Source organism: Hyperolius riggenbachi, chromosome 1, assembly GCF_040937935.1.
Source record: "Hyperolius riggenbachi isolate aHypRig1 chromosome 1, aHypRig1.pri, whole genome shotgun sequence".
Lineage (NCBI taxonomy): Eukaryota > Metazoa > Chordata > Amphibia > Anura > Hyperoliidae > Hyperolius > Hyperolius riggenbachi.
This window is the reverse complement of record NC_090646.1, coordinates 426736009-426760560: the sequence shown is the minus strand read 5'-3', so window position 1 is coordinate 426760560 and position 24552 is coordinate 426736009. Positions and strand designations below refer to the sequence as shown.

General features: G+C 41.5%; 1 protein-coding gene across 1 annotated transcript in view; it reads left to right on the top strand.

Moving 5' to 3' along the window:
- Positions 1–24552, top strand: part of FRMD3 (FERM domain containing 3) — a 295269-nt gene that overhangs the window by 131288 nt on the left and 139429 nt on the right. Inside the window, exons 2-3 of the mRNA XM_068236899.1 lie at positions 13640–13744; positions 21759–21795. Of these exons, the coding sequence (XP_068093000.1) occupies positions 13640–13744; positions 21759–21795 (142 nt within the window). The remainder of the gene's footprint in view (positions 1–13639; positions 13745–21758; positions 21796–24552) is intronic.

Here is a 24552-nt window from a genome sequence, read left to right as displayed (position 1 = left end):
ATTGCTGCTAGAGATAAAGGTCACATTGACTTTGATGGCGCCATAATCACCATACTGGCTGACCTCTCTCGCCTTACCTTACAACTACGCAGAGCGGTTTGCCCTCTATTGGAGGTCTTACGAGCCAAACACATTCCATATCGCTGGGGTACCCTTTTCAGCTGCAAGTATATCACACAGGCAAATCAGCTTCCCTGTCTTCGCCCAATGACCTGGCTAAGTTCCGGGAGATCCTCGACCTGCCTACGGTAAAGCTTTCAGCTTGGCTCCTTGATCCTCCATCCCCTGAGGCACCCCCGGAGGCTCTACAGCAAAGGAGCAGATGGCCGACAGTTGGCAGCAACAACAGGCGGAGGGGCAGATCATCCGAAAGAGAATCAGGCCCTAGTCATCCACCCTCTCCTCGTCAGGCGACTCCATGAAACGAAGGCCTAGTTGGTCGGTCTGAGGATAGACCTGAAGCCCCATGTACCGGATAAGTATAGCTGAACTTCTTTTTCATTTTTTTCACCAATTAAGATTTTTTTTCTCCACTTGGGCAAGTTTGACTGTTAATATGTTCTCCCCACTGCACACGCCCGATGGTCCCCTGGACCGGGCCTGCACTCCCTATACTGAACATTTTTGGTGGCGTTGGGCTTGTTGGGCTTGTTGTTGGGCTTGCCATTGCCTCGTTATGCCTGATCACTGGTTTACTCCAACACGGAGTTTGCCTCTTCCTACACACCTTGTAGTCTGATGGACTAGGAGTGCACATTGGACATTGACTGTGAGTCTCCATCCTGCTTATACTTGTTTTCCACGTTCCTGTTTTCACTTTTCAAGAGACACGTCTCTGTCCCTCTGAAGTGGGGCACTGTTTTGATCACCACATGATGATGGGTGGACCCTTGTGCTGTGCTGCTGAACTGTCCCATAACCTGCCTGCTTGGGGGTTTAGGTGGTGAGACCCAGTGTGTTGTTGGCTTCTACCCTCCCACCTATCTTAGCCTGGTGATTCTAGGCTTCTTGATATAAGTGATTAATATTTTGCACTTGTTCAATAGGTTATTTAAAATGCTGATTTATGTTTTTTTTTTGCTCTTCTCACATTTTATTTTCCATCAAGAAATGCACTGTTTATCCCAAATATGTCTTATGATGGACCATGTTCTATTTTATGCTCTCCTAAGAAGTACAATGGTAATAGGCACGCCTCAATGTATGCTGCTCAAACGTATTATTTTCTAAGCCATGGCAGCTAGCACGAATATAGGATCAAGGGGCGAGATGTGTGGATGTGCCTCCTTCAATGTGAAAGATTTTAATAGTCCAAACAAAAGATCTCAGATCCTGCATAGTATGCATAAAGCCAAGGTCAAAATTCTAATGCTGCAGAAAACTCACTTCAGAACTGATAACTTCCCTTTGATTAAAGACCGAAACTACAATATGTGGTTCCATAGCACCTTTCCTGACTCCAAATCTAAAGGTGTCTCCATTGGCCTCCACAGATCTCTCCCCTTCTCTGAGGTTAAAACTTGAATAGACCCCTTCGGTGGATACATCTTTATACACCTGAAGATTTGTGGCAAGCAATACACAATTGCCTCCTTTTACTTGCCTAACCAGAATCAGGGCCAAACTCTCTTGAGGTATCCCTCTAAACTGGAAACATTTGCCAAGGGACAGGTTACATTAGGTGCAGACTTGAACTTATGCTTAAACCTGGACGTGGACTCCTCAGGGTGCCTCTCTAGCATATCCTCAAACGTGTGCATTAAAATCAAAAGCAAATTACATGCCCTTAGGCTGGTGGACTGTTGGAGGGTGTTCCATCACAGAGATAAAGATTATACAATTTCTCTCGGCCCCCCACGGGTCATTCAGTAGAATTGATGTTATTTTCTTCTCCCACAGTCTACTAGATAAGGTTTCATCATCCCATATTGGGATCAGACTCTGGTCAGACCATGCCCTGGTCTTCTGTGCTCTAGACTTACTGGGGGGGACCTAAGGGCTCTTTTTCATGGAAGCTTAATCCTAATCTTTTAAATGACCAGATGTGCCTTGACAATGTCCGCAAGACAATTAGTGACTTCATACCAGTACATGAAGCTGATGACACTCTAGATACCTTCAAATGAGAAGCCTTGAAATCTACCGTTAGAGGGGTTCTCATCTCTCATGGGGCTCGCCTCAAGAAGGAGAAAAGTGCCAGACTGTCACATCTATTCACTGAAATTTCAGATTTAGAAGATAGGCTTAAAAGAGACCCCACGAACTCACAGCAATTAACACTCCAACTAAATGCCTGTAGACAAACGGTTTTAAATATCCTAGACGAGTGTTCCCTAGCTCAGAGAGAGAGGTTCTGGGGGGTTTTATATGAAAAGGCTGACAAATGTGGTACAATCTTGGCAAGATATCTTCACCACCGGAAAACTGCCACCTACTTTCCTTCTATTGCCCCCACAAAAGGTCCCTTAGTGCATAAGGCTAACCAAATAGCGGATACATTCAAATCATATTATGAAGATCTGTATAATATCAAAGGCAAATTCGGAAATATGAATCCATTGGATTTATCTCAAAAATTTAAATCATATATACAGAAAACTGGACTTCCAGTCATAGATGAAGCAACTATTAAGGATTTAGAGGATCCATTTTCAGAAGCAGAAATACTCTCGGGTATAGCAATACTCAAACCAGGGAAATGTCCTGGGCCAGACAGATATTCCGCAGCCTTCTACAAACATTTTGCTTCAGATCTGGCTCCCCTGATGACTAAAACAAGCCCACATAGTGGTAATTCCTAAAAAGGGAAAGGATCCTAATTCCTGTAGCAGTTACCACCCTATCTCCTTGCTTAACCTTGATATCAAGGTGTTCGCCAAGATAATTGCAGAAATATTGAAACCCATTCTACCTAACCTCATCCACACAGATCAGATAGGCTTCACTCCTTTCCGAGAGGCTAGAGATAATACTCTTAAATCCATATCAATAATCCATAGAGCCCAAAGAGACAACATCCCTCTCTGTGTCCTTTCAGTAGATGCCGAGAAGGCGTTCGACAGGATTCACTGGGGGTTTCTGAAAGAGACTCTCCTACAAATTGGTTTGGGCCCCTCTCTCCTTTACAAGATCTTGAGACTTTATAGTTCCCCTTCAGCCAAAGTCAACGGAATCCTGTCGGACGCCTTCCGCATTGGCAATGGGAAGAGACGGGGTTGCCCCCTGTCCCCCTTGCTGTATATTCTTTGCATGAAACATTTTGCAAATGCTCTTCGCTCCAACCGTGACATTAAGGGCATACAATATTGAGATCACCAAACTAAATTATCCTTATAAGCAGATGACCTGCTTCTTTATATCTCTGAGCCCTTAATGACGCTCCCCTGTTTCTTGAAGGAAGCAGAGGAGTTTGGAGCCTTGAGCAACTTCAAGATGAACGTATCTAAAACTGAAGCCCTAAACATATCACTACCCTCTGACCTGCTCCAACATCTACAATCCTCGTTCTCTTTTAGGTGGGTTTCAGGGGCTCTGAAATACCTGCGGATCTTCCTTCTAGCTGATCTCACAAAAATGTATGAACTTAATTTCCCTCCCCTGGTAGATAAAATAAATAAGGACTTAGTGGCATGGAACAAACGTAACCTATCCTGGTTGGGCAGAGTTAATGTTATCAAAATGGATGTTTTGCCAAGATTGTTATATGTTTTCCAGGCTGCCCTGGTGCTGGCCCCTAGTTCTTTCTTTTTAGGCCTCAAACAGCGAATCAGCTCCTTTCTATGGCAGGGTAAAAGATCCAGGACCAACATCAACTTATTGTTCAGATCCAAGGAGGATGGAGGTTTGGGATTACCCAACTTCTCTAAATATCATGATGCTGCCCTTCTGACATTAGTTCTAGATTGGTTTTATGGGAGGGATCAAAAACAGTGGGTTAATTTGGAATCTAAGTTAGACCCAATAGATCAACGGGCACTCCTCTGGACATGAAAAAGTAAAAGACCCCCTCTCAATATCCTTCAGTTTTGGTCTGCAGAGGTACTTAGTAAATGGGACAGTTTGTCCTAAAAATACAATCTATCTGCCATACCCAGTTCCCTCACACCCATTTTGGATAATGTTGACTTTTGTCCTGGTGTTCACAAGAGAGATTTCATAGGTAGAGGCAGAGATAGTTGGCCACAAATTAGGCACTATATTGGGTCTACCTCCCTCACGTCGCCAGATAACTGGAGAGGTAGAGATGATTCTCCCCACCCAAACTGGTTCCTCATCATCCAGTTCCGCCAGTTCTATAAATCATTGCTCTCATCCGGTAATGTGCATAGACGTCTTTCCCCGTTTGAAGAACTTTGCTCACGGGCCTCCAAGCCATCACGCATGCTCTCCCAAACTTATAAAATCCTGATAGCTGACTCAGGGGACCTTGCCCTTCAGAAATTACAGGAATCCTGGCAGAGAGATTTAGGTAGAGAAATAGACCTGGAGGACTGGGATAAGTCATTTATTCTATTACATAAAATGTCACCCTCAGTGGTAGCTCAGGAACGGAACTATAAGTTATTCACCAGATGGTACAGAGACCCGGTTAGACTGGCTAAATTTGACACAAACACATCTAGTACATGCTAGCGGTGCGGTTCTGCAGATGGCACCTACTTTCACATATGGTGGCAATGCCCTATTCTACACCCTTTCTGGCAAAAGGTACTCGACCTGCACGAAATCTTATACCTTCAACATATGCCCTGTACTCCTGAAATTGGACTACTTTCCATGATTCCGGGCTCATTGGCTTCTGCTAAAAAATCAGTGTTTTCCGATACATTCTGATTTGCGCTCGTCTGCTTATTGCCAGAAACTGGAGGAAACAGCTAGCCCCCTCTCTATCAGAGCTTATTAACCAAATGAACCATATAAAGAGAACGGATGATCTCCTCCTCTCTGCCCAAGACAAATATAATGTATTTACTCTCAGATGGATGGTATGGATTGATTTTTGCAACTCGGATGCCCTCCTCACTTTTCTAGCTTAGAAGTCTGCCCGCTCTTGCCCCTCCACACCCCAATACCACACAAAATTCGATGCTTGTGCCCTTCACAGCTCTGTCCACTTTAAGATACATTGAGCCCTCCAACATATTGATTGGTATGACTACAGACTTGTACTTCTGCGCCTTGTTCTCCATGCAATAAGACATGTGCATTTTTCATTGGTATGTTTCTGAGTTACCCTTCTTCCTTTACCCCCCCCCTTTTTCCCCTTCCCACCCCCCCTTTTTTTTGTCCCCTTTCCCTCCCTTCCTACTGTAAATTGGTAAAGTAGAGATGGATGTACAGTGTTACTTTTCAACAACAGATTCCTTATTCTGTAATTTTTGCTACATTTTGACAATGTTTGTATTTTGATGCTTTGCCTTTAATAAAAAGTGATTTTTGAAAAAAAAATATTGTTAACCATTCGGTAACGTGTCGATATTTCCATTTCACAGCTGTAATTTAACACAACGCCATAAGATTCCCTTGGAATTGTGGGTAAAAAGGCAGTCCTTTGAACACCACGTAGCAACATTCCGAATAGGGCATAACACCTGGACCAGGATTCTGGAAGTGGCTTGGGACAATCCCACAATTTCGCCAGCTACGGCTTGATAGGAGCCTTTTCTGAAAAAATGTAGTGCAGCTAGTGCTAGTTAACTCTGGCACTGCCTGTGTTCTCTTACAAGATGATTCAAGAGAAATAGTGATGTCCTGGTATAACAAATAAATCCATTCTCTTGAAAATTGGTATGGTTCTAGACCTTATTCTTGCCCCTCTGCGCCTTTAAATCACTCTTAGCTGATAACCACTTCAAATGGCTCCATCTTCTCTGTCAGCAATGATCTGACAGGAATAACGACAGAGCAGTGAAGGAGATAACTAATCCTAAATTTAATGCTAAACCACGCCCATTTTCATGAATTGCACTTTTTTCCGTTTTATCGCATCATTACCGAACGATTACCGAATGCTCGCTAACAGCTGTAGATAACTTTGATGAGTCCTGAAATAACTTATCGAGTTTGGTATTTTACCGAGCTGTTGGTAATTGATTCAATTAGTCTTGATGAATCGAGGCCTTAGTGACTAGCATGCAGAATTCGGGAAGTCAGATTTACAGCAAATATTTTATTCCCTTAAAGGTTTCCGAGGCCACAAAATAAATGTAGTTTTACTTATCTGGGGCTTCTTCAAGCACCTAGAAGTAATTTCTGTCTCATACCGCAGCTATGGTCCTGTCCAGGGTCCCTCTGGCAGCCTCTAAGGGTCACTGACCCGCGATGGGTCAGTGTCGCCTGCACATGCACGGCCATGCACCTGCCCAGCGCAGGAACACGCCCACGTCACCTGGAGTGTACAGCTGCAGCTCAGCAGAGTCTAATCTTCCTGTCCAGTTCCTCCCTGCTCAGTGTGTGATAACGAAGTTAACCCACCCAACACATTCTGTAGTGTGAATATGTTATGCTGGGAATACACAATGAGATTTTTCAGCAGATTTTCTGTCTGGTCATTTTTTCAATCAATTTCCATTCACTTCTATGAGATCAGAAAAATGATCGAAAAATCAGATCGGACCTGTCAGAAATTATCTATCGAACCATCTATCTGCCCAAAAAAATCTCATTGTGTATTCCCAGCATAAGGCCTCTTTTCCATGGACTGTTAAACTGTGTGCTCAGCAAGCATTTACCAGGCAGCAGTGAGCAGTTATCAGGCAGCAGCAAGCAGTTGCCAGGCAGCAGCAGGCAGTTGTAAGAGTTTGAGAGGCATTTCACTGCATATCAACTGTCCGTGGAAAAGAGGCCTAAAGGATGATTAAAGAGAAGTGATGTTGCAGTCAATCAGAGGCACACATAGTTTTTGAAAACATACTGAGATGTGGTGTCAATCAGAGGTACACATAGTTTTTGAAAAGATATTGAGCAACGAGGACGTTATTAGGAAGACAAATCTCTGCTGAGCTGCAGTTGCAGATGTCACATCTGCCTGGTTTGTCTATGCCTAAAAATGGCTTAGTGTTGTAACGATTGAGGGATTCTCCAAACTCCTCTGCTTCCTACAAGACGTGCGCTGACACTGCGGAAATCCTCCACAAGCGTATAATTTGCGGGAAACCCAGCAAAAGGTGCAATGCACCTGTAGAGGGAAATTCCTGTCGACAGATGGAGCTGTGGAGTGCAGAGGAACAGCTCCTCTGCCCTGCCACACACGCCAGACAGGAATTGCACGAAGGGACGGAACGTAGGGCAAGATAGCCCTGAAGGAGAGAGAGCAAAGCGACAGAGTGTATGTGTGTGCACCAAACTAGTCGCCAACCCGCGACGGTGCATACACAACAGCAGATAGGAAGCAGGAACGCAATCGCGAGAGAGGCGATTGCCAGAGGTGACACAAGGCTACAGCAAGGCAGAGCACGAGAGTAGCAAAGGCACAGCAAATCATACAATGAGAAGATACGGAAAATAACAAACACACTCATTCGCAACAGTGCACGCGTTTATGCGAGGTCTCCACGTGATAAGCACAATAGAGACAAACACGCCTAACTAACCACTGACAGACAAACATGAAACAGAGGACGCGAGCGCTTGCTTAACGGTTACCTCACCGAGCCTCCAGCAAGCGTTCGTAGCAGACAAGACAGACACACGAAAACATGAATAAGCGAACGATAGGATCCACAGCACTAGCGAAAAGTGGCTAGCGCGATCCAGGAAGACAGAACAGAAGGATCAACACCGCTAGCGCAAGATGCTAGTGCGATCCAAGTACAAAGTAGCAGACCAGAAGGATCCACAGCACTAGCGCAAGTGGCTAGTGCGATCCAGGAAGACAGAACAGAAGGATCCACAGCGCTAGCGCAAGATGCTAGTGCGATCCAGGTACAGAGTAGCAGAACAGAAGGATCCACAGCACTAGCGCAAGATGCTAGTGCGATCCAAGTACAGAGTAGCAGACCAGAAGGATCCACAGCACTAGCGCAAGTGGTTAGTGCAATCCAGGAAGACAGAACAGAAGGATCCACAGCGCTAGCGCAAGATGCTAGTGCGATCCAGGTACAGAGTAGCAGAACAGAAGGATCTACAGCACTAGCGCAAGAGGCTGGTGCGATCCAGGGAAACAGATCAGAAGGGGCTACCAGTAACAACCGCTGTTCCGGTTAGCACCCAGACACACAGAACGATTTCATGTCGACCACCGCTGGGACAGGACAATCGCAACAGACAAACAAAACAGATAAGCAATCCTAACTGCACTAGGGAAACCTGCCTAGTGCAGTCCCAGGAATTACTCTAGGCTAATCTTCAACAAAGAGCAAGGCTGACACTCCAGGCGAGTGTTACGAAGGATCTAACTCTTATGACCAGCAACTTACTGTGGGAAACATAGCTCTTTATAGAGCAAGCCCACAAGGGATGTGGCTAGGAAATCTGCATGACAAACATATGCAAATTCCTCAGCAGCAAGCTGCAATACTGACAAAAGGTCTCTCTTCCAGAGACCTGCAGAATGCAGACCTGAACAGTGGTCAAAAGGCTGCCTGCCTGCGCAGGCAGCCGCGTGGATCCTCACAAGTGTACACCCAGACTCAATTACAGGCTGCTAAAAGGTTTATGTGAATTTGCTGTTGATTAGTCTTTTGTATAAGCTAGAGAGCCGTGTAGGTATTCTGGCCATTTAAAGGTTGTGCGAGATATTTATATTCTTTGGTTGCAGGTAGGTAATGAAAGCTGCACTGGGAAGATTATAGATGAAATGCAAACATTAATTTGCTCACACAACTTTCTTTGTGCTAAGTTTGCTATTAAATTGGTTGAAGACTTTTATACAACATTTCATCCTTCAATGTAAGTCAATGTTTACTGGGAATCGTAGCTTTTTAATTGCCCGGCAAGTCTTGTAAATACCACAGCACAAAACAAACTGTGAAAGCCGGTTAATTCACTCACCATATGCCTGTTCCGTGCTTAAGGGATTTGTGAGATGGCTTCAGCTGTACGTTGTCTGCGATCCAATAATCAGTCAGTAAATGCTGTGGACTCCTCTGCTGTGCTGTTCTCACTGTTCTCTCCAGCAAGGATACAGCCAGTAATCCCCGTGCTTTCCTACACAACTCCCCATGAATGCTTATTCTATGGGAATGTCTGCACCAGCTCAGCCATCCATATTTTCTGCTGCCTTCTCCTAAAGAACAGGAATAATTAAAGGTCAATACTGCATAAAATTAATGTCTGAAGGTTCCACATGAAGTACAATGAACAAATATTTGGGCATCCTGGTCATAAAAGTGATACAGCTATTACTGCCTTGGAAGCCAAGGCATACATGGAAAACTAAAAATGTTTAATTGCAGAGTAAGGAATTGACATGCTGCAGTATTTACATGCGTTGGAGTTTGTTGTTCTCCCGTTGTTTTCTTGGATTCCTATGGGCACACCCAGGGTTTCCTCCCATATTCCATAACATACATAAATTAACTGGTTTCCCTCCCAAAATTGTCCCCAGTCTACAACAATAGTGATATATGATTATGGTAGAGATCAGACTGTGAGCGACAACAGGTACCTGATAATATAGTTTGTAAAAGCGCTGCAAAATATGTCAGCATTATAGAAATCAATAATTTCCCTGCCTTCACACTGCCATGCAAATCCTCATCTCCCAAGCAGTCCCACCAGCTCTTTTTGCTGCCATGCACTCCCACTTAGTCCCCTTCTTCTATGTACATGAGTGGCGGACAGCTTCAAATGCCTGGGCTATCCGGTGTGCCGCATGTAATGGCAATATCTTGAAGGTGCATATACATATGACACACTACGATGCAAATCATTGAGTTCAGATGTTAGCGTTGTTTTTTTTATGGCCACAAGTGTATGAAATCAAGTACCTAGCTATGCACACTACAAACGTTTGTGACTGTAGATACTGTACATACCCACTGGCACTGTAGGCACTGTACATACCCATGTCTATCTCATCATGTCACATGTCACCTCGGGTATCCTTTAAAGTGTGTGTGTGTGTGTGTGTGTGTGTGTGTGTGTGTGTGTGTGTGTGTGTGTGTGTGTGTGTGTGTGTGTGTGTGTGTGTAAAGGCAGGCCTTACGTTTGCCAATATACAGTAGTGTACCATTGCTACTACACATAAAATTAATTAACTCTTCAGCTTGTTTTCAATACAGGTTTGCTTTAACTGAGAGAAAGTGTGCAGATATTGATTAAGCTTTGATAATTAACTAGAACTTATGCAAAAGGCTGTAAAGAGTATTAACAATGTTTAGCACTAATCTCTCTTGGTAAGCCACATGCTTAATATGTTCCCTGAGGTGCTGAACTGAAGCGGCCAGTGCTAGGTGGATATCAGAGAAGATAACCGAATTATTTCTGTGATCCCGTGTAAAATAATCGTTTGCACAGGTATCGAGCTATAGAGTATTTCCAGTAATACCTGTTAATACCTCTTAATACTCTAATACAGGGGTCAGGAACTTTTTTGTCTGAGACAGCCATAAAAGCCACATATTTTAAAATGTAATTCCGTGAGAGCCATACAATATGTTTCAAACTGGGAAAGTAGGGCTTACGTCCCTGTTGCCATGGTGATGTGTATACAGTTGATCAGCGGAAGTGTCAGATATGTCTTCAGCTTCTCTTGGGTTTCAGCAACATCAGCAATTTCCCCAACAGCTAGACAGGAGAAATACCGACTAACAGCTTGTACAAATAGCTAGTTGACTTAAGGTTGATTATGTAGGACGAGATCCCCGCATTTTGATTGGCCCAATAGATAGGCAGCCTATTGGGCCAAAGTGCGGGGATCTTGTCCTACAAAGTCACTGACAGGGTCCAGAGTGGGACAATTGGAGTGGCTGTTCATTTTGGGGTAGTGTGAGTAAGTTAGTAGTGCATGCAACAGCAGTAGTGCGCCTACTTTGAAAATTTTACTTGCACTGCCACACTAAGCTGCTCTGCTTAAACAGTGTAGCTTAGTGAATCGTCCTCTAATGATTTGTATGTGAGCCAGATGTAGCCATCAAAAGGTTCCCTACCCCTGCTCTAATACCGCTTCACAGTAATACCTATGTAAAAGTTCATGTAGTTAAAGGACCAATTTTGTAAATAAAATGTAAAATATATACATATGAGACCTACATTTTTCCCAAAGTAACATGTACTATAAATTACTTTTTCCTATATCACTGTCACTATATCACATCTGAGAGGTTTTGGATTAGTCATTCTTCTCATTGGTTATTCTCAGTATTTCCTTTATTCTTTACAAAAAAAAACCAAAACTTCCTGTAAAGGATCTATACAAAGATGTTGGCTAGGCTTCCTACTCGTTTGATCATTATACTCCATTCTGATGCTACGTACACACATGCGACAACGATCGTTCGTTGAGAACGACGAACGAACTTTTAATTGATGAAAGAACGACCTAAGTAAAGTTAGTTTTAAAAGGTGTGTAATGATCTGATCGTTAGAACGAACGTTACATCACGTAAAGCAACTATTGCGCCTGCGCATAAAAATGAGAAGTTTCACGGAGAAATTGTGAAATGCGCATGTCAAGCCTAGTACGAACGACCGTTTCCAACGATGTACTACTTTTGCAAACGATCGTCGTTGGTTAAAATCCGCCCGAGACAGAACTTTCTTTTGTAGCGATTTGGCTCGTTCGTCGTTTGCCTTAATAGTCGGTGGTTCGTTTTTTGTAACGATCATCGTTGGTAAAGATAGGGGAACGATCGTTACAAACGACTATACTCGCATGTGTGTACGCACCTTGACAGTTGGACTGATCAATTGCTGTTCAGTAAGTGCTTTTAAAATAAAACCTGAGAATTCCCCATGAGGATATGGACTAGTCAAAAAAAACTGACAAATTTATCAGATTATTACAACCTATTGTAAGTGACAGTGATGTAGGAAAGAAGTAATTTCTAGTGCACCCTACTCTGTGACAAATGCACATCTTTAAAGTGTAACTGTCCGGCATAAAATCAAAAATCGATTCTTTATTTTTATCTGGTAAACAAGTAATAAGGATGCTAACCAGGCAATCCAAAAGTTAAAATCACTATTACTTTTCTTGTTGATAAATGATCATTCCCCAGTTTACCTGACTCTTATTTGGTACACACATAATTTGGTACACAAAAAGGAAGTTGCAGGGCATGCTGGGTTGTCCTTTTTTGCTTCTCTACTTTCCCTCAGACTTAACTAATGCAGCCTGATTGGCTGAAGCCTCTTTCCCTCCTGTTTTCCCCTTCCACACCTCTGTGCACTTTCTATAGTGATGGGAGGGCAAATCAGGCAGAGGAGAGTAAGGAAGGAAATGACATCAGGATTGGCTTCAAAATAGCCACATTTAATATGGGAAATGCTAAGAAGGATTTTCTCTTTTTTTACTGTAGAAAAATCACTAAAATAAAACGTGGACAGTGCAATCCATATGTTATATAAGTAGAGCAAGTATTCATCTACTTATATATGTGGTTTTCTTTTCTGAGACAGTATGGCTCACAGCTCCTCTTTAATGTGTGTATGTAAATTGCTACAATTTTTCACAATAGTTGTCCTTTTAGGACATCCAGAGCTATTGCATGTTTTTATTTGTCATTTTGGAGATTACAATGCAGTTTATTAAACACGGAAGCCCAATGGAAATTATAAACCACAGGAACTCATTGCTTTTCATCATCCATCCATCATCATCTCTGCAGGTCTGACTGCTCTGCATCAATTATATAGAAAATCTGATTGGATGCTGTAAACTGCCATACCTTTATACATTACCATTAATCATTAATGTTTGCCCTGACATAAGGAAGGTAAATACTGTATTATATACTTAATACATATAATGTGCCGGTATATGTCTGTCACCTTACATCTCTTGGAACTGCTGTAGTTGATTGTGGTTCTAATAGATCATCAGGAAAGGAGGGGGGGGGGGGGGGCTGTGTGGCTGATAATGTGCTGATACTCCTCCCACAGTGTGATGTCAAGGCCATGGCCCTGAGAGTTTATTGTCTATGAACCTCCTTGCACCTGCCAAGCAAGCAGGATCTCCCTCTGTGCATAGATGTCTCAGTAAATAAACATTCAGCAGAGATGGTCTGGCAGGACTAAAGATGTTGCCACCTGTAATACATTTCTGAATGTAAATCAGGGAGCAGAGAGAGTTTACAATGATCAAACACTGAGTAAATTATTTATAAATGAATATTGTAAAAAAGAAAAAAAAAAGCAATTTTATACATTACTTTATTTTCACTACACTTCGTGACTCATCATACAATGATATTACTGCTGATATTTTCTAGTAGAGGCTACAAAATGAAGCTAGAAACTGGTGCATTTCTGTAACCAACACGGGAACCCTCATTTCCTTCCGAAATTACATTTCTACTGTTGTAAAGGGAAAAGAATCATCACATTTAATAAATGGTGCAGGAAAGCAGCTTTCTACACTAGTTTATTTAGTTGTATATACTGTATTGGATATAGCTTGGTTTTAATTTTCATCTTAAACTACAAAGTTGGTTGCAGACTGTGTTCCTATAATTTATACATGCATTTTCTTTTTCAGAAAGAGACCAAAGGGCAGTTTCTTGTTGATCACATCTGCAACCACTACAGCTTGCTGGAAAAAGACTACTTTGGAATCCGCTTTGTCGACCCTGAAAAGCAACGTGTATGTATAATATAATGGATAAGAATCTGTATATCACTGCATAAGTAGGAATATTGTTCATTGATTAGATTCCCTTTTATTTTATTACAAATAGAGAGCGGCGTGCACATCCACTGTTAAAATCCATCTTATTTCAAAATCTCATTAAAAGGTTCACAAACAATTGAGGCTGGTTTCACATTGCAAACTGGCGGTAGCGTTTGGTGCAGTGGGTGGGCCGCACTGCATTACACCACTAAAAACAGGCCTTTAGGGAACACTGCGTTAGCACACGGTGTTCCCTGTCTGGCAATTTTCCAGTAGTACTATAATGGAGAGTACCCTCTTTTTTACATATATAGGTCAAAGAGAAAAAAAATTCTTATGTGCTAATAAAGCTTTTTTGATATTCTTTGTACCATACTGACCTTGCATGAATTTTTTATGACATTTTTCTATGGTCCTTTCTACTTATCTAAAGTCTGGCAATTTTCCAAGCAGGAAGTGACGCGTGCTTGCGGTCACTTCCTGCTTTGGGTATGCGGAAATACACAGAAGCGTATTGTTAAAATACTTTTTTAAGATCCCTACATCGCCATAGACTAACATGACTTCTGGGCTGATGCAGATTGCTGCAGGTCGCTGCAGACTACACACGGTAACGTAGTTCTGCACTAGTGTTAGATTTGGGATTTCTGGCGCAGCTTGCCGCAACATGGGGAAGTATAAACTTCCCTATAGGAATACATTAGGCTGTGGTAGCAGTGTGGCAATTTGCCTCCGTGCCAGTGTGAAAGGGCCCTGAAGGTGTATAGGCAAGCATATCCTATTAGAGCATAGGAGAGAGAGGCATATACAGACCAGTGCCGGGTCAGACCCTGGCCTTTATATGCCTCTCTCTCCTATGCTCTAATAGGATATGCTTGCCTATACACCTTCAATTGCTTGTGAACTTTTTAATGAGATTTTAAAAATAAAATACATTTTAACACTGGACGTGCACTCAGCTTCGCTCTATATTTGAACTGTTGATTCATACTTCACTTCAGAGTAGCACTCTACTGGGATTTTTTCCATATAACCTGTGCACCCTTTCCAGGGCTGTGGAGTCTGAGTCAAGGAGCTGAAGAAATTTTAGATACCCGGAGTTGCAGTCGGAATCGATGGTTTCATAACCTCCGGACTAAAAATCTACTCAGCAGAACTGAAAAGGCTTGGTGTTTCTTTAACAGTTTCACAGCATCAGAACTTTGTTTTTCTTACTAAAGCATCATTTTTAGCTAAGCTCCAACCATCAAAGAAAACTGTCCAGGCTTTTTCCCCTGATGCTGTGCAAAGCATGATGAGATTTCCTATGTTGTTATTGATGTTGCCTAGAAACTGGGAGGGGTGATCAGCACACAGGACAGTTGGAACTGTGTCTCATGCTCCCTGTCACCTCATTTCAACCAATAAGATGGCTGCCCTCATGAAATCAAACATTTGCCTGTTCTTTTAAAACAGGGTGGGTAAGAGATTATATTACCTATCTATTTTAATTAACATAACTAATGTAATTTAATGACAGTATGTTTGTTTAGGCTGAAGTTCCTCTTTAAGTATTGGAGTCGGATGATTTTTGTACCAAATCCACAGCCTTGGTGGAGTCAGAGCAATTTTGGGTACCTGGAGTCAGAGTCACTGGTTTCATAAACTGAGGAGTCGGCGTTGGAGTCGGATGATTTTTGTACCGACTCCACAGCCCTGACGCTTCCACTACGCATTGTGTTGATAATAGTTTATTTTAGTTTGTGAAACAGTTGTTATTCAGTTTGTCATGTTCTGAGTTTTGCACAATTAGAATCCTAAGGTTCTCAACTATTGTTACTTAGTGAGGCATAATCATGTAAAGTTTGAATGAGAAGCAATGCCTCTATGGTCCTTATTCAATTAACTTTTTTTCCAGGAAGATTATTCTTCATCTTGTCTTTAAAATAACTTTAGCACTCTGCAAGTATCAAAAAGTAGGTGAAAAGCACTATTTAAATTATTTTGAGTATTGTCTCACTTGCTGGTGGTTTAAAAAAGGCATTTTATTGACAGGGTGTGACAATATCACCTAGGAGAAAACACAGGATAAAAAGTTAATTGCATATGGGCCTATGTGTATTATTCATGATGAGATCTTAAAGAGAACCCAAGGTGGGTTCTAAGAATCCTATTAGCACAAAGAGGCTGGGTCTGCATATAATTCCCAGCCTCTGTTATTGTCACACTCTGTCACCCTGGGTTCTCTTTAATATTTCATTCATTTAAACATTGAAAGTTTTCTTAGAATATTGTCTTTAGCTATGTATATTCATATTTTTACAAGATATGTGGAGTCACACAATGTTTCTGCTCTATGTACTGAAACTTCTTTAGCGAATAAAGAGTAATGGCCATTAAGGTCTTCCTTCAGTTTTTGAATAAAGATTGCGTTTGAGAGCACCAAGTCTGGATTTTAAAGTGGATGAGGGACAGTCAGTGGAGAGAAATGTTTTGGTTGCAATGAAGAGTAGTTGAAGGAATGATGCAGTGGGAGATCAATGGTCATCTGCCAAAATTATTCTGGGTGGTATTAGAAAGCTAGCTGAGCCCTACATGTATCTGGAGCAACAAGTTGGGATCCACAGCCCTTCACTAAAGGCCTGGACATACATCAGACTTTTTCTGGCCAAAATGATTGTTGTTGTTGTTTGGGTTGACATTACCTCGACTTCCGCAACCAGGAAAACCTGAGTAATTAGCAAACATTTTTCAGCTGTTTTTTTCCCCTCTTTGGGCAGCAGCTCTTGTTTCCCCTCGCCCTCCCTCCCCTGTCCATAAGACAGTATTTTCAGCTCAACCAAGCTAAGCATGGTAATTATGGATACACTATCAGAGTGCTGCAGGCAGACTGTTAGCCGTTACAATCACAAATGAACATTTCATCTGTCTTGGAGTGCCTACGAGAGGCTTTAGGACAGTTTGTTAATTAAGAGCTAATTAATTCTGTCTGTGGGATTAATGCTAAATCTTGGGCCTGTGTCCCTGGCTTCCTACCAAGTGCCCAGGGTCTTTTGGCAGAAATGATTGTTGCGCATGTTACCTTTACAGCTGATAATTTGTATCCCGTTGGCAGACCAGAGGCAGCTCCATTGAAATGTTGCTTGTCTTCGTTGCTCAACATCCTTGGCTTTTGTCTGTTTTTAAGAATACAAAAAACTTTCACAAGTAATCTATCATAAGAAAAGGTTCAACTGCAATGAGGAAAATATCTTGTGCTGATCTTTATTAAATGGATCTGAATTGCACTTTCAAATCAGCAGTTGAGGCAGCAAAACAGTCTTTTCTTGCTCTACAAATAGCTTCAGCCAGCCACTGTCACCCAGCAGATAATGTGGTAAAAATAGGAAAGCAGTCTCACTGTCATCTTTTGTTTATTATCACCTTAGAAGTAGGGGAAAGCTGCAATAATTGAATAGCCATAAGGTATCAAAAAGTGATTCCCCTTTTTTTTTGTTTTGACTTATTTTAATTGCATTTTACCAACAAGTCACATGCAAAATTTACATTTTTATCGCCCAGAGCCTATAACATAACTTTTAACATAACTGGCATTATTAAACACTAATTTTAGATATAAAAAAAACAAACTTTACATTTTTTTCTTGATTCTGTGCTAGTTGCCTTCTGCTATTGTAGCACATACTGCAGTGTGATATTTCACTTAGCCGTGAAGTTAGGTGGTAAATGTTGTAAAGATTATTATCTTTCCCGACATAGATTAAAAGCCTCACCTCAGTAAAAGACACATGAAATTCTGCTTGAAGTTTACTAAAAAAGGAATTTCAGATTGAAAACAAGATAAACCTGGTGTGATGAAACCAAATTTGAAATCATCGCATTCAATTCTAAAGCATTATATCAGTAGAAAACCAGGCCCTGCTCAATGCTTGTGCAATACAATTCCAACTGTGAAGCTTGGTGGTGGAAGCATGACACTATGAGGTTGTTGGAAACATAATGGTCTATAAATAACCTCTGACCAGGCCTGCTAACACCAGAATAAAAATTACATTTATGGTGGCATAATAGCTGCAGCCATGCTGTTTTTTTCTGCTAGGGCATGGGGTAGATTCATCTGCCTGGTGACACAGATCATAAATGTTGCTTCACATACATGTGCTCTGCATATGATATGCTTCTGATAAAAGCTCCAGAAAAGGTTTTCTCAAATTAAGCACACTGCTTTGGCCAAAATATTATTGTTAGTATGTATTTGGTTATAACAAAATTAATATGTAGTCTTGGCATGTAGGTTCTAGTCAATAGAAATACAGTAAAATGAATGCACTGGGCCATGACCTTTAATCTCTGGTGCTGGTTTCATGATAGCTGAACACAGCTGAACACAGCTGAAATACAAAATATATCAAATGTCTTAATGAGGAACTGTAACCAAAGTTTGAACTTCATCCCACTCAATAGCTGATATTCCCTTTTCCATGATAAATCTTTAGCTTTTCTTGGAATCAGGGGGCCATATGCAATTCTCTTTTTCTCCTGAGTTTTCTCCTAGTTGATATTTTTAAACTTGTCAATAAAATGCCTTTTAAGCTACCAGAAAGCAAGAAAATACTCAAAATAATTTTGATAGTACTGTTTCACCTACTTTTTGGTATTTTTTTAGTTGAAAAGTTCTTGAAAGTTATTTTAATTTGAAGATAAAAAAATTATCTCCATGGAGAAAACCCAGGTGAAAAAGTAAATTGCATATGGGCCAGGGTCTTCTGTATGGCTGATATTGTGGTAAAAACCCCTCCCACAGTGTGATGTCAGGACCCAGGCCCTGACATTTTCCTGTCTGTGAAACTTATTGCATTGTGGGAAATAACAGCTTGTTTCCAGCTGCCAAGCAACCAGTATCTCCCTCTGTGTATATGTATATCTATAAAAATGTTAGTGGATGTGGTTATAAATAATGACAGTTGGTGCTGTCTAGTTTTTTTCTTGTCTGTCTTGTCTGCCAATAGTAAAGATGATGGCATGCAGCCTCATTGAACATGAACAAATGATATTGGCAAACATCAATCATTTCTTGATCTCTCTTCTATGTTTTAACTTCTCACTTTGCAATGCATTGATTTATTTTTCCCACTTTTTGCTAAAGTTCCTCCTGTGTGTTCAGGCAGTCTTGTGATTCAGAAAGCTCCAGCATGCACAACTGTCAACCTGCCATACGTCTTCTCCTAAGTGCAGGTCCACTATTGTAAACAGGTCACGGCCTAATGGATTGTGCAGAGTTACACTTTGTTGAGATTATCAATGCGACCTCTGCTAACATAAGGGAACTAGTACTGAACATCTTTGTTCATATGCAATTTTTTTTGATCGGCTATGATTGGCTTGGGGGGAAATCTTGCACCAGTACAGGTGTCTCCTGGTATCATTTAGCAATCCTCTCTGCCGAATCACTACACGACCAACACGGACAACCATTATTATTTGGCAATTGCTGCTCATCCTCTGTTCGTCCTGCCCCTGTTCTCTCCTCATAGCACAGAACAGGCAGCTCTGCTAGAGCCGAGCATTGTGTCTCTACAGTGATCATTCCTAAAACTGTCCCCTGAAATGTTCACCAATAATCATTTCAGGATATAGTTATTTAGTGTCTATATATAAGACTGGCACCAGGCTGCTACCCTGTCTCGTAGTCCATGTGATTTCATTAGGGGATTTAAACAAGGTAGTACTGGTTCACTTAGTTTTAATGTCTATTTACAAAATGCATTGAATGATTTCTGCTAATTGCATAATTTGATTAAACAATGCTTTTCTTGTTTGCTGTAATGGTTTATGCTAATAGAAGCAACACTAAATCAAAATGTATGTCCTGCAAAGTAAAAATAGTTGTTCTGCATGACATTGACACGGTGCTTAGAAAAGCCCAGCTCCTCTGGAGAAAATAAGTATTTATGGCATGCTATTTGTCATGTATTGTCTGTAAACATCTTTGGAAGCTTATCATTTGGAGGATTTAGTCACACTTGAGCACAGTGTTCTTTCCTAGTGTATTTCCCCATGACAAGAGAGTACAACACACAATGGTTGTGCAGTTCACCTGGTATGAAACTCAAAATGTCACCTTTGCTCTGAAACATTAAGCTCAGCATAAACGCAATAGAACATGGTATACAGTCTCAAGAGGGGTTCATAACTTAAAGGGATCCTTAATTCCCCCCCCCCCCCCCCCCCAAAAAAAAAAAACAATTTGGAGGAAAGTAGCAAAGTGAAAGTAGCAAAGTGAAAGTAGCTGGCGGCGGGGACAAGAGGATCCGATCATCACTGGGAGGGCATGGGACAGCTGCAGGGGGCTGGTAGAAAACCCCAGGTGAGTAAAACTGTTTGTTTGTTTTTTTACATAAAAAGAGTAACTGTCGGACATAAAATCAAAAATAAATTCTTTATTTTTATCCGGTGAACAAGTAATAAGAATGCTAACAAGGCAAGCCAAAAGTTAAAACCTCTATTACTTTTCTTGTTGATAAATGATCATTCCCCAGTTTACCCGACTCTTATTTGGTACACACAAAATTTGGTACACAAAATGAAAGTTGCTGGATTTCTTTTATTTTGAAAAGCACTCCTTCAATAGTCCAAAGTGGGACAATTGGAGCAGCTGTTCGTTTTGGGGTAGCGCATGTAAGTTAGTAGTGCATGCTACAGCAGTAGCGTGCACTCCTTTGAAAATTTTACTTGCGCTGCCACATTAAAGCTGCACTGCTTGAGCAGTGTAGCTTAGTGAATCAATCCCTACTGATTTGTCTGTGAGCCAGATGCAGCTATCAAAAGAGCCACATCTGGCTTCCAAGCCATAGGTATCCTACCCCTGTCCTAGATGGTGTGTGCATGCATGTCACTTTATGGGAGCTAAGAACACAGCTGTTGGATCCAGCGCTGAAGTAGTTTCGGTGCAGGATATGCGTTTTGTTCATAATACTGTATACTTGAATGATGTGTTGAAACTTAGGGCTTCCAGACAACATTGGCACTGGAACTTGGCAGCAATAGCTGTGCAGAACATACCTTGGTAAGAGAACAGCAGGCTCCCATGATGACACTCCATTCCTTAACCTTGGCACTGTTTGCTTCAGGGTCAAAATAAGTGGTTACAGAGCAGAACGTAGTTGATCTCGGTGCGAGGGATCTCCATGCTGGCCTTCTTCATTAGGTTAGTATATTGGGGCTTCTTTGGGGGGAAGGTGGGGGGTGCCAGGATTAGGTGCTGAGGGGTAATATTGTTAATAAAGTGTGTGGAGAAACAATTTTTTAACTTTATGATGGGGTTATTGGGGATGGGGGGGGGGGGGGGGGGGGGGGAGAGATATGGATTACCAGACTATGGAGGAGTATGCATCTTAACATTTAAAAAGAAAGTTAGGGTGTGTGAAGGAGGGATGTATGGTATGTATGAGTTTTTTGCACCTAGGTTTATAGCATTTTAACTATAAACGTCTAGTTTACTAATTTGCCAACACTTATAAGTAAGCAGGATGAATAGAGGTCCGTTTTAGTATTTTAATATACTTACTTCTGACAAAATGTTTGCCTAGCGCGCTGCTTTGAAGTGAATCAGAACTTTGGTCGCCCCTCCCTTTCACTGAGCAACGGAAAAGCTACCTGTTTTGCCATATACAGAAGGACCTGTTTGGGCAATCATAATCCCATTTGACCACTTCTATGCTGTATATGTAACTTCCTGAGCGAAATATTCAGACTATATTCTGTTGGTCGGTTCTCATATCATATGCATGTTAGTAAGATTGTTGTTAAGTGAATTTGAAGACCCTTTTAATTACAATTCAGCCAGCCAAAGCATCATATTTGAAATAGTACAGATAGTACACAGTATTGCAAGACACCCTATTTATTTTTGATTCTGCTATACAAGCCTGTATCTTATCTTCTAAGTTTATTTATGTGGATATCTGCACATGTAACCCTAATCTCTGTTTATTTTTTTTGCTTCCAGCACTGGCTTGATCCAAACAAACCCATCGCCAAGCAAAATGAAATGTAAGTTTTTCAAATCTTAAATACATTTTCCAATTTCGTTATCAAATATCCATAAATATATAAGCTGCCACCTGAACTTGTCGGCTTCAGTTATGTGTTTCTTGATGTTGACACAATCAAAAAATACAGCAATTCCCCTAACAACAGTGCGTGCGACATTGCTGCTGGGTGTTTATAACACAGTTCACCATCTTGTTCTTATCATGGCTTTGTTATGGTTTGCTTGTTGTTTTGCAAAGGTTGACCTTTTCATGCTGAGTCCACACGTATGTCAGACATTTATCATTTAATGTTTGCTGCAGTAGAGAAAAAGTTACAGAATCTAAACATCTACAAGCAAAAACCCTTCAGTGAGAACTGTGGCATAAGACGTGTACTGTAACTGTGTTCAATGTTGATGCAGAGGTTTTCATTGTATTTACCTATTTGAAAGAGCACCCAGCTGGGGTGTGGGGGAGATAGTAATAAGAGTGTAATTTCTAATATGCACAGTTCTAATACTATACAGTATTTTGTTAGATGCAATGGGCTTTGTGACTCAATAATGATTTATTGAGATTTGAAACCATACAGAGAATGTGTGTTCTGCAGAGATTCACTGAGCCTTGGTACTCTATAGAGATGAACTGGTATTTGGACTGTCATGTAGATTGAAGCTGGTGGAAGACTGCAGAATTTCCCAGTGTAGTGCTACTTATAATGATACAGCTGTGTTACTGTTTTTCAGATCCAGGCCATATGCAATTAATTTTTTCACCTAAGTTTTCTCCTAGGTGATAATTTTAAACTTGTCAATAAAATGCATTTTAAGCTCCAGCAAGCAAAAAAAATACTCAAAATAATTGTAATAGTACTTTCTCGCTTACTTTTTAGTCGTTTTTAGTTGAAAAGTGCTGGAAAGTTATTTTAAATTGAAGATGAAAAATTATCTCCGAAGAGAAAATTCAGGTGAAAAAGTGAATTGCATATGGCCTCCAGTCATTAATATCTACAGGGGTTAAAGTGAACCTCCAGACTAAAAATCTACTCAGCAGCACTGAAAAGGCTTGGTGTTTCTTTAACAGGTTCACAGCATCAGAACTTTGTTTTTCATACCCTAGCCTCATTTTTAGCTGCTTAGAAGCTAAGCTCCACCCCATCAAAGAAAACTGCCGGGCATTTTTCCCCTGATGCTGTGGCAAAGCATGATGGGATTTCTGATGTTGTTGCTCTCATTGCGTAGCAGCTGGGAGGGGAGATCAGGACACGGGACAGTTAGAACTGTGTCTCATGCTCCCTGTCACCTCCTTTCAACCAAAAAGATGGCTGCCCTCATGAAATTACAAACCCTTGCCTGTTCTTTTAAAACAGAGCGGGTAAGAGATTATATTACCTATCTATTTTAATTACATAACTAATGTAACTTAATGACAGTTTATGTTTGTTTAGGCTGAAGTTCCTCTTTAAGCAGGATTACAATTATGTTTTCTGTGGGAAATAAGCAAAGTTGTGCAAAGCTGGTGGTCCTAGCATAGCATCCTGTACTGCCTTGTTCATCAGAAATATTTTCACTGTTGTATTAAGTTCCCAAGAATGACCTGCAGGTGATGATGTGATGGAGGAGTGTAAACCATGTGTGTATCAGGCAATAGTGAAACATGGTGGTGTGAAAAGCAGAGCTCTCTGTTGTGCTGATGTAAGGGGTGATAACACTGATGACGCATGTCACAGCTGTCTTTTATGGGTTACTGTACATGTTGGCATAAAGGATTTACAGTTAGAAGTAGTCTTATACTAAATTCCCATTGTAGCTGCCTGAAAAGGCCCTATTCTGTCTCCAGTACTTAGTTGGAAGGGCCTGGAGGGACAGGGCACGTGCAGAGAGGGGGGCCCTGGGTGCCCAGGCACCCCCCTTTTTTAATTATTAATAAAAAGGCCACTTTTGGCCGCTGGGAAGCCCCGCCCATCCAACCGCATTGAGCTCCGCCCCAGTTGGAAAAGTTTGGGGTGAAGAGAGCGCTGATTGGCTGCTGCTGAGAGATGACACTGACAGCAGCTTCTGTGAGCCAGTGAGAGCTGACCCGTCACCTCCTCCCTCTTGCTAGTTAATCAGAGCAGGAAGAAGACAAGGCTGGGATTTTCAATTCCCCCCCCCCCCCTTTTGGCTAGTGTAGACTTCTAGGTGTGCAAATCTTTGTGATTACTGCGATAGCAAAGAGAGCTGATATCAGCTCATCATCTTGTGTGTGCCTGTGTGTGGCTCCGCCTCCTTTCAGCTGTGTCCAGCACTGCCTCTCTGTTTCTCATCTCTGCTCCCCAAATCTTAAGTGAAGGCAGCATTCTGATATTCCACTGCCAGGACTAGATAAAAGGAGAAGGCTGAAGCAATAATGCTCTCCTGGCTGGGGTTTCAGGGATTGAACTGCAATTCAATGGAAACGACTCCATTGATTTGCATTGGTTCTAGAGCCACTGCCGGAAAATCGTGATACGAATTTGCCTCTAGTGGAAATGGGGCCTTACAGAAAACATCAAAAAAGTTGCATGACTACACTGGAGCTCACAATTGACTGTTTCTGCCCCAGCTAGGGCGCCACTGCCGTATAGTTAGTTTAGTGACTTTTAAGACAATTTATCATGTTGGTTTAGGACCATATTCTTAGTTAACCAGCTAGTATGTTCATGAATGTGGGAGAAAGCCAGAAACACTTATAGGAAACTAATGCATTTGCATCAAATGTACAGACTCCATGCAGCCATAATGCTGGCCT